Source organism: Lasioglossum baleicum, chromosome 11 (assembly GCF_051020765.1).
Source record: "Lasioglossum baleicum chromosome 11, iyLasBale1, whole genome shotgun sequence".
In the NCBI taxonomy this organism is placed as follows: Eukaryota; Metazoa; Arthropoda; class Insecta; order Hymenoptera; family Halictidae; genus Lasioglossum; species Lasioglossum baleicum.
Window position 1 is genome coordinate 15,595,153 of NC_134939.1, and position 14,930 is coordinate 15,610,082.

A 14,930-nucleotide genomic window follows, 5' to 3' on the forward strand; every position below is an offset into this window, starting at 1 on the left:
GGATGCTTGCGTTAACTTGTGTCATGTGAATTCAATCGAAACATCTTTAATTTATACATTGATATTTTCCGAATAAAATATCGGCAACTCGTTTGAAATATAGACAACCTTACAGATTTATGCAAATTTAAAATATGCCGAGGGTAAGTTTGTATTATACGATCGAATGTTATTGGCAAATTTGGTTAGGTTTGTATTTATTTAGGGATTTGCGGTTTATATTTTGAAAATCTTTGCCGATAGGCCAATTGTGATTTTGATTAAATTTAGTGATTTTTGTTATTATTTATAGGATATACGATCTTATTTTCATAGCGCTAAAACCAATTCTAGTATTGCTCCCGCAAAATCTACGAAAAGGCGAATAATTTCCTCTGATGAGGACGATGAAAAAATACCATCGCCTGTTAAGCGGTCCAAGGTATTGACGTTATTTTTATCATAGCCTAATTTTTAAAATTTATATTTTATATGTCATAATTATAACAATTTTATATTCTTATAGAAAAGGAAAACATTAGGGAGCAATGTAATTTCGAATGACTCACAATCAGATGAAGAAGCAAAGCAAAAGAAAATAGTTTCTCCTCGTGATATTTTCAGTAAAAAACCAATAAATAGGCAAGAAGCTCCAAAAATATTGAAAAAGTTGCAGAAAAAGGTACATATTATTAAAATAATCATATTTTTCTAGTAATAATCATATTCTTTTATGTAATCATTGTTTATATCTTCTATTTCAATAACTAATCTTTGCATAAAGACAGAAAGACATAGAGAAATTAAAAAATTATGCAATGCAGACAGTATTGTGTTAATTTGGTACATATATTAGATGATTGCATAAGTTCGTGCTTTTCTAATTGTAGAAAAGAATGATGACTATATAATTGATTAATAAAGCTGTATTCTTTAAAATTTAACCATTGAATTTTATTTTCAAATTGGGCACGAACCTATGCAATCATTCGATATGTTTTGGGATTTTAAATGTGAATAATTCATGAGCTTAGTTTTCATATCTTATGATATAATTTTGTTGTAGTATCTGCTTAATTTTACAGGAAGCTGCAAGTCATAATGATGAAGACTTTGAAGCAACTTTAAGCCAGTTAGATACATCTGACATTGAACAAAAGTATTTAGAAGAGACTAAACCTAGCAAAGGTACTAGCACAAATATGGTACGTGTAATATCTAAGAAAATATGAAACCACAGCTATTTCTTATTTATAGATGCCGTTCTTCAAAATTCGCCAAAAAGCAGTTTTGAAAATGATGATGGGAAGACAACACCGGTTAAAAATAAAAGTGAAGTTAAAAAGGACATTGAGCTAAATAAGAAAAAACATGAAGGCAAAACTAAGAAACATTCAAATAACAGTACAAGCGATGATACGGAACAGAAGGATTCTAAGCTCAATGGTAAATCGAAGCATGCAAAAAATACTTCCAAAGCAAAATCAAGTACTTATAAACTGGAAATAGAGCAACCAAAGAAGAAATCTCCCAAAAAAGTAGAAGTCTCGGATGAATATGAAAAAAGAGCTGACAAAAGAAAGCAGGGCAGTGCCATGTATCAAAAATATCTTCAGAGGGGAGGAGCAAGGAATCCAGGTTCAAAAGAAATTCCTGAAGTATGTATATCAATATGGAATTGCAATCGTTTAAGGTTGACGCTCACTTAATAGCACCGCATATGAACAGCACTGGTTCAGCGTCAACATATTCGTTGATATCAAAAGAAAGAAAAAGGATATAATAATGTAGCATATTAATGTTGGTCTGGTATCATTCATGTGCGGAGCTGTTAAGCGAGTGACAGCTTTTATATAACTCGCTTAGTTCAGGCACTATATAGAATAGTCACATTCACTTTTAACTGTACAAGTATTTTACTTCCTTTGTGGAGTATTCCACTTTTGGTTTTGTTTTTCATTCTAGTATTGGTTGTATGAAAATATTTGGAGTAACCTCTGTTAAATCCTATACAAAATATCTAGAGTTATAATAGATATATAGTGGATTCATTTATATAGAAGAAAAGTTCCTTAGTGGTTTTTAAAACAAATGATTTCTAATACGATTAATCATGCTGTATAGGTAAATCATTCTATAAGATTAATATTGGTTTTCTTTAATTGTAGTGAGGAGCAAAATTGAACCAATGAAATCTCCTTCTCCGATTTTTCCAGAACATCATCGTTTACGTATTGATTAAAACGGGATCACAATAAACTTAAAAGAGTCATATGATTTTACGTTTATTTGAACTTAAGAAACGATTTTAATATTTTAATTCTGTTATATTTTTAATTTACTAGAGTTACAGTATTTTATTTCTGACTCAATTTTGCCCAAAAATTAATTGGTTCACGTTTGCTCCTCACTGTAAATGTAACTTGACGCTTATGCCTATTGACTATTTTAGGGCGCTGAATATTGTCTTGCTGGATTAAGTTTTTTAATTACTGGTGTTTTGGAATCTCTAGAAAGAGAAGAAGCTGAAGAACTTATTAAAAAATATGGTGGACGACTTTTACAGCAAGTATCGAGTAAAACTGATTATGTTATAGTTGGTGACGAGCCTGGTCCTGCAAAAATATCTAAGGTAATATTACTTATTAAATACTACCGATATTTTCTGTAAATATTGTATATTACAATTTATATTCTCGTGTGCACATTTGGCTTTAGGCAAATAGTCTGAACATAAAACAAATATCGGAAGATGATCTGTTAGATATGATCCGAACGAGAAAATCGGGTCAAGTTAAAGATGTCAAAGAGTCTCGTACAAAATCAAAAGATAGAATGAAACAGAAATCCATAGAATCGGATGATACGCCTCCAGCACCATCGAAAAGAGCAAAAATTACATCACATCAAGAAACAGAAAAATTGCAATCACCACATAAGAAAGAAGATAGAGGCGAAGTTACAGAGAAGATACACGATGATAAAGACGCGACAAAAAAAGCAATTATAAAGTCGCCGGTTAAAGATGACAAAAAAGACGCGAAGAGTATTGAAAATCTACAAACGAAACCAGACTCGTTGCAAGATGTAAGATTCATTGCTCAAGTACGAATTGAGCTGTTACAATTTTACAAGGTTCTAAGTTTATACGCATTTACAGATTAATAGGAGTGAACCGGTACAGGCATTGGTTGAGAAATATAGACCGAAAGCTATGAAGCAGATTTTAGGTCAACAGGGAGACAAAAGCAATGCGAAGAAATTACACACATGGTTAAAAAGCTGGCATAAAAATCGAAGTAGTCAAGTAAAACTTGTTAAACCTAGTATGTTTCAATATTTAAAACATAACAATTTAATAATACTTTTAATTTTACTTATATAGTAGTGATTATATTTATAGCGATGTATTTTTTTATTCGTGTTAGGTCCGTGGGCCAAGAATGATGATGGAGCTTTCTTCAAAGCTGCTCTATTATCTGGGCCACCTGGAATAGGAAAGACTACAACTGTTCAAGTTGTCTGTGATGAATTAGGTTTTGATCTTATAGAATTTAATGCATCCGATACTAGAAGCAAGAAACTTTTACAAGAGAGCGTATCTGAACTGTTATCTAACACCACATTAAAGGACTATTTTATAGGTACATATATTCATATAAGTAATGTTGAGCAAGACTTTAAAGTACCATATATTACAGATACTAAAAATAAACCAACATCCAAACACGTGTTGTTGATGGACGAGGTTGACGGCATGGCTGGTAACGAAGATCGCGGTGGTTTACAGGAATTAATCAGTTTAATTAAATCAACTGATGTACCAATTGTTTGTATTTGTAACGATCGGAATAACACGAAGATGAGAACGCTTGCCAATTACATTTTCGACCTTCGATTTCCGAAGCCTAGACTAGAACAGATTAGGGTAAAACGAAGCAGCCTTAAATATAAATATTTAGCTTATTTTTTCACAGTACATTATTGATTAAAAGTAATTTGTTATGCAGGGAGCAATGAAATCGATATGCTTCAAAGAAAACATTAATATCTCAACAGAAGATTTGGATCGTTTAATTGAATCGACTAATCAAGATATACGACAAATAATTAATCATTTAGCTCTGTTTGTTGGAAATACTGGCACTCAGGAAAAATCTCAGAAGAAACATATAAACAAAGATTTGAAACTGGGGCCCTGGGACGTTGTGAAACAAGTATTTTCTGCTGAAGACCACAAAACTATGAGCATTCATGATAAAAGTGACCTGTTTTTCCACGATTATAATATAGCGCCATTGTTTGTGCAAGAAAATTATTTAGCAGTCGCACCGGCTGGACCAAAGTATGTATAAAGTATTCGGTATAAGAATCATCTTTTCTCTGTTATGCATGTATGATTTAAAATGGGGAGAATTGTTACGAAAAACAATTACACAATATAACAAGATACATAGTTGAAATATTTCTATCTTCTCTTTCTTTTTAGTGTAAGTTATATTTATTGCATGCACCGTCTTATTTTTGTACAGAGATAAACTGTTGGAAAAAGTAGCTAAAACTTCTGAAAGTTTAGCAATGGGAGATATAGTTGAAAAATCAATAAGAAGTAACGGATCTTGGTCTCTCTTGCCTATGCAAGCTTGTTATTCCTCCGTCATACCTGGAACAGTAATGTCTGGTCATGTTGCTGGTCAAATTAATTTCCCAGCATGGCTTGGACGTAACTCAAAATCTGGTAAATTTGATAGGTAATATATGTATATATATATGTGTCCTTTTTATGTAATATATTATGCTCCTTATGCCATTTATCTAACGATTTAATTATATTGTAGATTGATGCAAGAGATTACTGTGCATACACGCTTAACTACTGGTGCAAGTAAAGAGGCTATCATTTTGGACTATATTAGACCTATTAGGGATGCTATAGTTAGACCATTGGCAGTTGATGGTAGCGAAGGGGTAAATGCAGCAGTAGATGTTATGAGTCATTACCACTTACTCAGGTTAATTTTATTTATGAATAGTAATAATACGAACATAGAGATCGAAATATTCGATCTTTGAGTAATAGGAAATATTTGTATCATTAGGGAGGATTTAGATTCTTTAATAGAAACTTCTTTGTGGCCCGGTGATCGCGATCCTATGCAAGTTATTGATAGTAAGGTCAGTTTAAATTATTATTATTGGATTCGATTGAACGATACTAAAGCGTGCAAGCAACAAGATCAAATAAAACCTTGTGTTATAGGTAAAAGCAGCCTTTACAAGATCATACAATAAAAGTTCTGCGGCTGTGCCGTATGCAGTCAGTGGCGTATCGAAAAAGAAAACCACACAGAGTAAAGAGGGAAATGATTACTTAGAAGATGGAGATTCGGGGGAGGAGAATTCCGATGATGATAATGTAGAAACTGACAAAATGATTAAGGTATATTCTATGAGTGCATATCAACGTTACAGCGTATTACTGAAGCTTACCGAAAAATAATCTTCACCTACCATTTACGATATATTTCTAGGCGAAGAAAGCTACCTCAAATAAGAAAACAGAATCAAAGGGTAAAAGTACAGAGAAGACTGTAACGAAAGGTAAAAGTAGCGACAAGCCCTCGACTAGTAAACGCGGACGAGGTCGCGGGAAGGCAAAATAACGCTGTGAACTTGGAATGTGAGTTTTATTCAATAAAACGGAATGAAGATAATATCTCGCAATGCATTGTGTTTGTCGTTAAATTTGTTTCACTCGCGTAATTAAGTTATTTCTCGCACACGAAACGTGCTTTCGAGTACAAACATGTTTTGTTTGGAATGATAATACTTAGTAATATACGTATAAAATGTTTCAAATGCTCCTAGTTCTCAATAGCTTCAATTGTTTCAGTCGAATCAGGAACTGGAAGTTCCGATCTGGTTTGTACGCATTCTAGAACAAGAAAAGAGAAAGTTAATCTAGCACGTCGCCTAGTGAATAACTTGAATTAAAATTTGTAAAACTGTTTATTTTTTATTCGATTGCGTGGATTTGCACGTCTACATATATGAATAAAAAATATTGTGAGAATACATACGCTTTGTTCTGGGTTTCCAACCGATGTACTCGTTAGTTTTCTTGTTTTCCTTGGTGAGCCAATCTGTTAGTGGCTTGAAGTAATCCAGCAGTCCAGTGGTATCCATGTTCCTTTGGCCGGTGATCTTTTCCATCGCATCTTGCCAAGGCACAGAGGAACCCAATTCCAACATTGATCTGAATCACGAAAACAGGTAACATAAAGTTATACTATTTATTACTTTGATGGCGTCTGTCACCTCTCAACAATATTTTAATACGTTTGCTACCAGCATTTGCTTCGTAGCTTACCTTTCCTATTAAGGAAAGTCTGCAGACATTTGTTTGTCAGTCTGGGCTGGGCTTTAATAATAATATCCAAACAATTTAACAGATGAAATGCTAAATATATTATGCTGTGTACTATGACATTAAGCAGCAAAGTGTAGAAAATTAATTCGATTATCTTTAAGTAAACTGTGAAACTGTAAATGTTGAACGTGTAGATAGCGAACGTTTAATAACACTTGTAAACGAGAAATATATACATATATACGTGTTAACGAGTTTGTTACACACTTTTAAGATTGTATACTTACTTCAGCAAGTTTCCTGCTGCTTTGTTGTTATAAATGTCACATTGATGCAATGGTTTCGAGTCTGGATTCTTTGGATCGTATTGTTTCGCTTCTATACAAAGTGCCTTATGGAACTGGAATTGCACAATGAAACTCACATAATATCTAATGTATTCTACATCAGCTATTATGTGGTATTTCGCGCCAGCATCAAAGTCATCTTCCGATCGATCTACCGGTGCTTCGATACCTTGGAAGCTTTCAATAAGGTCCCACCTAAACATCAAGAAGAGGATTATAAAGTTTTCTCATGCTTTTAGTTCACATTGTAAGTAACCATGTATGTATCTACTAACCAGTTGCAATTGTAATTGTCTGCTGTAACTTCTCCTTGGAATACGTTCCATCGCCATTTGTCCATCATGTATGCGAATGGCAGAAAGACAATTTTATCAAGACCTTTCAAGTACAGATTGTTCAGCTCGGCCTCTTTGTCGTTTGCATCGTTGCTCAACAAACTAAAATATAAATATGAAGTTTTATACACACTTGAAGAAGGAAATTAATAGAGACAAAACCGTGGGTAGCTTTAGGACGAGAAATAAGAAGACGAGAAGTGAAAAGGAAGTAGAAAATTGAAAATAGGCCTCCTAACTGTCCCAGGTTTTTAAACCGCGGCTTTCCTTGTGGCAAGAGAGTGTTGTTCTTGAGCAAATGCTAAGTTAGTTGTGGTTTTGATGGATCTACGGCTTCCATTTCGTTTTGTTTATTCGAAGAAATGCCGAAGCTACGCGGGCGTCCGTGTAAAAATATGTTTTAAATTATGGAAACTATATAAAGTGCTTTATTTACTTGATACTCTTCAGGTGACTCAGAGTTGACGCACTGAGAGCTATAACATCACCAACAGCTTCATGGAATCCTGGATTAGCACCTTCCTTGAAGACAGTGGGTTGATTTTTATATTGAAGATAATATTCAACATGTCCCATTTCGTGATGGGCTGTCAGCAGGTCCTCCATATTTATCCTCGTGCACTGTTTAATTCTAAAATCTTTGCCGTCATAAAAGTCCCAAGCACTTGCGTGACAAATCATCTCACGATCCTTCTGTTTCTCTAGAATTGACCGTTCCCAGAACAAGTCGGGCATAGCAGTCAGGTTTATCGAAGTGAAAAAGTCTTCAGCAACACGGAAGATCTTCGTTGCATTGTATCCTAAATGAACATAAATGATTCTTCTATGAATTGATTCATATTACGCTCCATTGCTTCATAAACGCCATGTTTGCAATCACAATGGATTCTGTGTAGATTTCTTGCTTAAATGCTTAAAATATCGATCAGTTTTTCTAGTTCATTTAGATTATTTTTATCAGACATTACGAGAATAATAACTTCTTAATTATCAACAAACCTTGTTCAACCATAGCCTTGGTGGCATCTGGCAATTGTTTGCCTGGATGTGGAATCGTGAAGTCTGCGATGTTAGACCAAGTTTGTGCCCACATATTGCCCAATAAATGCGCTGGAATCGGACCATCTTTGGGAACGATGTCTTCACCATATTTCTTTCGAAGTTCTCGTCGGACGTACGCGTGCAATTGCAGATAAAAAGGTCTCAGTTCTTGCCACAGTTTTTCTAAAAGATTGAACCATTCAAAAAATTAATCTGCTGTTACAGCTGTCTGCATAAAATGAAGAATTACAAATTGGAAGTAATGTCTAGATTGCTGATCGTATCAACTACAACAAACAGGTGTTAAATACAAATTTATTTCTATTTTCAATTCATGTGTAATATATTGGGTTGGCAAATAAGTTCATTCGGTTTTTGTGATTTATTGCACTCTAAAAAACCGAACGAACTTATTTGCTAACCCAATAACAGCATTCGCCGACTCATTTTCGTCGCAAATATATAAAATCCACAGTCTATTAGTTATACGCACGTATATCGATGTAATACTTACCAATTTGTTCTTGGAAGTCATCTGCCTCGTAGTCTTTCATCCAATAGGCTGCATTATCGGTGAAGTTGTTCAATTGAGCAGCCAAATTACTCAACTCGACGTACCTCTTGTACAGCGGCTTCACTTTTTCACCTGTTGCTTTCCTCCATTCAACCCAAATGTACTTCAATTCTTCAGGATCACGGCTGTTCATTAAACGTTCCGTAAGCTCGGGTTCCAGAGCGAGATCGCACTTCTTTCTATTCTTGAAGTCGCAGATTTTCGCGGTACTATATATGTTCTCCATTTCGCTGATAGTCTTCTCGTACTCTTGGTAGAGCTGTAACAATCGAATTGAAATTAGCCCATTAAGTTTACCGGTAATTAATAGACTGATGTTATAATATACATCGCTATGCAATTGAATGAAACTCTAAATCTGTAGTTTATATTTGCAAAAACATTTGTGGTCTAGTAATCAGTTCATTACATCTTCCGGAAGAGCCGCGGTGCCCAGAACGCTGAGTTTCGAGAATTGTCTCTTCAGCTTTTCGTCTTTCAGCTCCTTCCAAGGGAACTCGTTCACTTCTTTCCAAATGGCTTTCTGAACTTTTGCTGCCTCCGAAGACACGTTCAATTTTTTCTCCAGATTCTCCGGAGTCAAATCGGACGCGTACTCCCATTCTGCGAGTGATTGTTTATTGCTCCAATCGGAGTGCTGATGGTCGATCCTGTCGAGAAACTTGACTGCCCTTTTCGTTAGGGCTTCGGAATCTTCAGCAATCTCGGTCTCCTTGGCATCATCGGGAGTCGGTATTCCCCATGCCAGAGTCACGAAAGCTGCTACCAGCAGTCTGTAAGATCACAAACAAATTCGCTCAAATAAAATTTTAATTTCGAAGCAAATTATGTAATACAACCAATTGTAAGCAATTAGCCTAACACTGAACACTAGTATTTTGTTGAACAAGTGTAACAGAATGAAAAGATCATGGAAGGCATTCTAACGGATGTCTCTAAGGAAACTGCTTATGTAATTTGTTTACAGAATAATAATGAAGATTGGATTTAATTTTCAAATTGCTAGGAATGTGACCATCCAGCTTGTGCACATTTTGTTGTTCGAATAATTAAATATACTTGTTTCTTTATAATTGTAGACCAAAGGTTGGTGAAGATTTGTTTTAGTTAAAATGTTTCTTGTGTGATTATTTCGTTGATTTATTATGCTATTTATGATAATAAATAGACAGTAGGTTTAGAAGTTCTTTTAGAACAGCAAAAACATTAGAATTATTATTTATTATTATTATTTTCAATCCATTAAACACAAATTTCTATTTCATTCTAGTTTGTCGTAAATCAGATAGAACATTTTATATTTTGCATAAAGATCCGCTGTCTAATGATAATGATAGACACTTGATTTGTTTGATCGAATACTGTTCGCCAAGGGTAATAGTCGTTCAGTTAATTGCTAAACAAACTTGCATCCTCCCGTTATCACACGTAAAAACGGAAGCAGCATAATCTACATAGAATTTCTAAATTGATCGTTCATGAATGCCTGTCCTTCGTCACTGATATACGGCCGCGAATAAAATCAGACTATCAAATAGTCACGAGGTCGAATGCAGCAGCTTTCGTTCAACGATTCGAAAGTTTTTCATACCGCATTCGTCCGACACGACTGCATCGATGGGAATACAATTTGTTCATGTTTTCCGCAGAATCTCGGCGCGCATTTCTTGCGAGCACTGATCTAGAAAAGTATTTACAACCGAAGCTGCAAATTGTCCTTTAAAAACCGTCCTGCAAAGCTTTCATCGCAGGCCTTGGCGAAATGTTTATACCTCGGAGGCATTCAGTTGCAAAAGATAGGGAAATGGATTAAGGATGATTAACCTGTTAACTGTGGGTGATTTTTCAATTAGACACATTTCTAACACACATTTTTTAAATTAAAATAAAAAATTAACGTTTAGAATTTCTTTCGCATAATTTTTCTAATGAAGAAATGTGTAACGTGTTGGGGATGAAGATATTATGCCTGCAGAATGTTTCAGGAGTCTTCGTTTTCGAGAACATCGAGTTTGAAGTTCAGTCAAGTGCACATGTACTCGGCTAACTATCTGAACGCCTGCACTATACATATATGTAGATATACCTGCTCACATCTCAATGAAGTGTCGACGACTTTTACCTCTTATACACGGGTACCGATGTTGTAGTACAACGTTTTGATAAATGACATTTTCGAATTTGTTGTATTAATTAATTAAATATTGTACATAAATAACGTAATTGTTGTATTAATTAGTCATAAATTGACGGCAGATTTTTATGCAAATTGCCACTCTCGTAAACTAGGTACAGCAATGTGAAGGGACAATTTATTTATAAGATAAAAATACAGTAATTATGGCACTAATGTTTATTAATTTAACTGCTTTCTTGAACTTGGGCTAGTCATAAAAGACTATCTATATGTATATACTTTTGAGAAAGGCTTATAAGTGATTAATATAATTAAACTGCAGATTTTTGTGAAAAATAAAAATTGTCTAAGTCGATTGAAAAAAGCAGAAATATATTAATATGGTATATTATATATAATAAATTAACAAATGGTAATTCGCTTAACTTTGAATCATGACCTTTGTACATTCTTGTAAAAAAGTGGGAAATTTCTTTCTGATGGAAAGATTAGGAGAATTAATGAACAAGTGGAACCGGAAGGTAAAGTGAAATTTGCCGAAACGTTTATTTCGTGGTCTACTTGTGTGTATAAAGCTTGTGTAATTGCGTATTCAATTGATAAACTACGTTTATCGTGTGCAGCGTACCCATGGCAATGACAGAGTTAAATTATAAGATGAGTGGTTGTAATGAGCGTCTGCGCAGTACATGAACGGAATGGGGATAATGAAAAAAGAGTAGTAAACATTCAAATAATAATTATTAGTAGCGATAGGTTGAAAATTAAACAAATTGCTTCAGGTCTAATCGCAGTAATTAGTAGACTAAAGATATTTCTATCTTCGTAGGAGACGTTATAAAAATCAGAAAAAGAAATTTTCGTTAATCGCGAAAGACATTAAATTGAACTATAATATGTTTTAAGAATTATTATTGCACACTGAATTAAAAGTGTTTTAATTTGTTGAAACACCTTATACAGTCGTTCATTACCTAAAAGTTGATGTGACTATAAACAAACGCAATTAAAAAACGAGTTCTTCTAGTAAAAATGGAACAAATTAATAATTATTTTTATCAACATGCATATTACTTTGGACTGTTTATACGTGTCCTAAAGGCAGAAGGATTCACAGTCTGGTAATTAGAAATCGGGTCTTGAATTTTTAAGAGTCAAAGTCCCCTTGCAGTCATTTAGAAAGTTTGAAATGGAAATTCTTCTTCTATCGCATGTTAAACTTACACACAATGATAATGAATATGCATACTACACTTTGATTTTTTTTTTTTAGATTACCCATGCACATCCATAATTGGAGTGCTAACACTTATGCAATCTTTCATTTTCAAAACCGATAATATTTCGTAAAAACCAAGATAAAAAAACATTTATCTAATTGTTTAGTATAACTGTAATTATAATGACATTTATCTAATTGCTTAGTGATTGGTGCTCTGCGAAATGAAAATGATATCGTATAACTGTAATTAGAATGGAAACATTCGACAATATTTGTACTTTGCAACTTGATATTTTAATATGTTTAATATCCGATAAATCATACGATTTTGTTACTTTATCCGATATACCATAATTATAAAATGATATCGCGGAGGCACTTGAATGTTCATGTTGCCTTATCTATCAGTAGTATGTTAACATGTTAGTTAACTTCCAAACAATCACTATTTTATGACTTGCATATTTTAAGTGTAGATATATTTTAAATTAATAGATATTGATAAAGTATTTTGAAGTTGTTCAAAATCTTAAGAAGTTATATTGTCGATACCATATTTTAATATGACATAATATTGTATATAAGCATAATGATAATGTTTCAGATAGAGTAAGTGATAGCTATCGTCTCGGCGTTAATTAAATGATAGCGATCGTTTCGTGAGCTTAAGAATGAAATAGATCGTTCGATATACATATTAACCAATTAATCACCATACATTGTCATTATGACTTGTGAATCCATTAGAGAGTTCTGTTTATATTGCAAACTGTTTCTTACTTCATACTTCAAACTACTTGTAATTTATAATACTGGAAGTGTGTGCTAGTGATGGCACAGCTGAACATTGATCACTAACGTAAGTAGAAAACATAGCATACGGCTGTATGTTTATTTCAGATATTACATTCGAATTGCTTAATAACAATTCGTTTGTATCGAACCATTTTTAATGATTAAAACATGATTATTCACATTTTTCAATGAAAGTTAGCTTTTGGAAATAAAATTGTCATTTTTAGCATACTATACATTTGTATCCCTCCATTGAGTCATTATTTCTCAATAGAAATAATCGCCATTAAAAATTTTAACTACAATTACAAAATTATTCATCTAATTTATTTAATTTAACTATAATTATAATTGTTAGTTTTATAATTAACTATAATTATAAAGCATTTATAAAGTATAAAAAATTTATTTTTTAAGACTTACCATAGCTACTTGATAAAGTTATATAATAAGAAATAATAAGACATAATAAGATAATTGATAAAATTGTGATAAAGAAAATTTGATATTACTTCTTTATGGCACACTTTTTATTACAATCTATTAATTTCTATAATTTTATTAAAACATCAGAAAAATGGAAAGAAATCTTTGTAATCAGAGAAAAGAAATTATATTACAAAAATTTGCGAGAAATATAATATTCTAGAGTGCGCAAACAAGTGTTAACTTCCGACTTGTCGAGGAAGTGGTCTAGCAACACTGCTATTATCATATCAGTTGTGGCAAGTGAAACTTGACGCATCAATAATGTAAGAAAACTTTGAATTTGTTTCACTAATTACCCTTACAATTTAACAGAGGTTTGATAATTGTTTCTCTTATTTTAATCTTGCATATGACATAATTTGTAAAATAAACACATGTCCATACTGTAAATTGAAATACTTTTATTTAAAAGATATACCTCAAGATTTATGTTATGTATGTACTTAAAGCGTCTATTTATTATCCACGAATTACAATTATTTATTGAAATAATATTTTTGTGGGTTGTATCCCAAATAATTAGTTGAAACAGTCAAGATATATTTATATATGTAATATAACATATAATATATATTTATGTCCATATAATATATTTTATATTACACATTATTAATTATATTGTATAATATAAAATATAATATATAAAATATAATATACATACAGACACTTCTTTGGTTTTTCAAAAACAATACAATAAAACGACAATAAAATCCGCAGTTATAACTAAACCGCTAAAATTCGAATATGTCTATTTATATTCGCAATTGAACGCGCGCGAATTTATATTGCAACCCAATCAATAAATATCTTCATATATCCTTAGATATAAAACGAATTAAGAATAAACTAAAAGAATAGATAAAATAGAATACAGTAAAATAAAATAAATTAAATTAGATAAAATAAATCTTGAAATACGATCTCGCTTAAACAAAACTATTCCCATAACAATTTCCAGTATTATTTATTTGAAATGTGCTCAGGCTTGGTACTGACAGTGCAGTGACAACAGGACATTCACGTTACGAAACAACACGACGCGCGGGATCGGTCGCTGGTTCCGCGGCAGCGATTGGAAAAATATTTCAGTACTTCCTGATCGTTGGCTAATCACTGTCACGAGTGTCACTGTGATAGCTCGAACTACGTGCTTCGACGACGGAAAATATTCACGTTATTGCAGATTGTGTTACTCACAGCCTTAGCAGCATCTTCGTGGATAAAATTGGACGAAGTCGATTGGAACTTGGAACAGTTGTTGACGATGCAAACGATCACGGCCGATCAAGGAATTAGAACTTTCACGGGGCCCAATGTTTACCGCGCGATCGAGACTGTCGGTCGATCGCCGAGTGATCTTGTGCCGCGAGATACGCTAACTTTTATGCAGGGTCCCCACTCTGTCCAAGTAGTGTTTTCCCAGCTCTGCACAAACTGGACATTAACCACGACAGACTCGTTCTGTTACCTCCATCGTGTTGCATTGTGATAGGAGAGCTTCACCCGGTCGAATATTCCTTCTACCTGCGTGAAGCTGTCGACGCGCCGGAATTTGGCAGTAGTCGATTAACAGATTTTATGCAAATAATTTATGCGAACAACGGTACTGGAAAATAGCCAATTCTGTACTACATTATACCG

General features: G+C 33.4%; 2 protein-coding genes across 3 annotated transcripts; one reads left to right on the forward strand and one right to left on the reverse strand.

The window, feature by feature from the left end:
- The first annotated feature begins 2 nt into the window (after positions 1-2).
- Gnf1 (germ line transcription factor 1) lies at positions 3-6,056 on the forward strand. 2 transcript variants are annotated; one of them, XM_076433733.1, is made up of 17 exons: positions 3-143; positions 293-421; positions 506-661; positions 1,065-1,167; positions 1,237-1,637; positions 2,432-2,611; positions 2,698-3,066; positions 3,140-3,305; positions 3,408-3,623; positions 3,681-3,907; positions 3,990-4,324; positions 4,512-4,730; positions 4,818-4,991; positions 5,079-5,154; positions 5,240-5,419; positions 5,511-5,659; positions 5,873-6,056. In XM_076433733.1, exons 1-16 carry the CDS (start codon positions 135-137, stop codon positions 5,640-5,642), a joined length of 3,072 nt encoding a protein of 1,023 aa, XP_076289848.1. In that variant the 5' UTR covers positions 3-134; the 3' UTR covers positions 5,643-5,659; positions 5,873-6,056. The 2 variants fall into 2 exon arrangements, with proteins under 2 accessions (XP_076289848.1, XP_076289846.1); XM_076433731.1 differs by having other exon boundaries at positions 3,408-3,907.
- Positions 5,648-14,654, reverse strand: LOC143213684 (angiotensin-converting enzyme-like). Its single transcript, XM_076433748.1, has 9 exons — positions 14,487-14,654; positions 9,056-9,419; positions 8,587-8,905; positions 8,031-8,255; positions 7,468-7,831; positions 6,972-7,133; positions 6,637-6,891; positions 6,060-6,235; positions 5,648-5,914 (listed from the first exon to the last, which is right to left on the reverse strand). Exons 1-9 carry the CDS (start codon positions 14,498-14,500, stop codon positions 5,844-5,846), a joined length of 1,950 nt encoding a protein of 649 aa, XP_076289863.1. The 5' UTR covers positions 14,501-14,654; the 3' UTR covers positions 5,648-5,843.
- Positions 14,655-14,930: the final 276 nt, after the last annotated feature.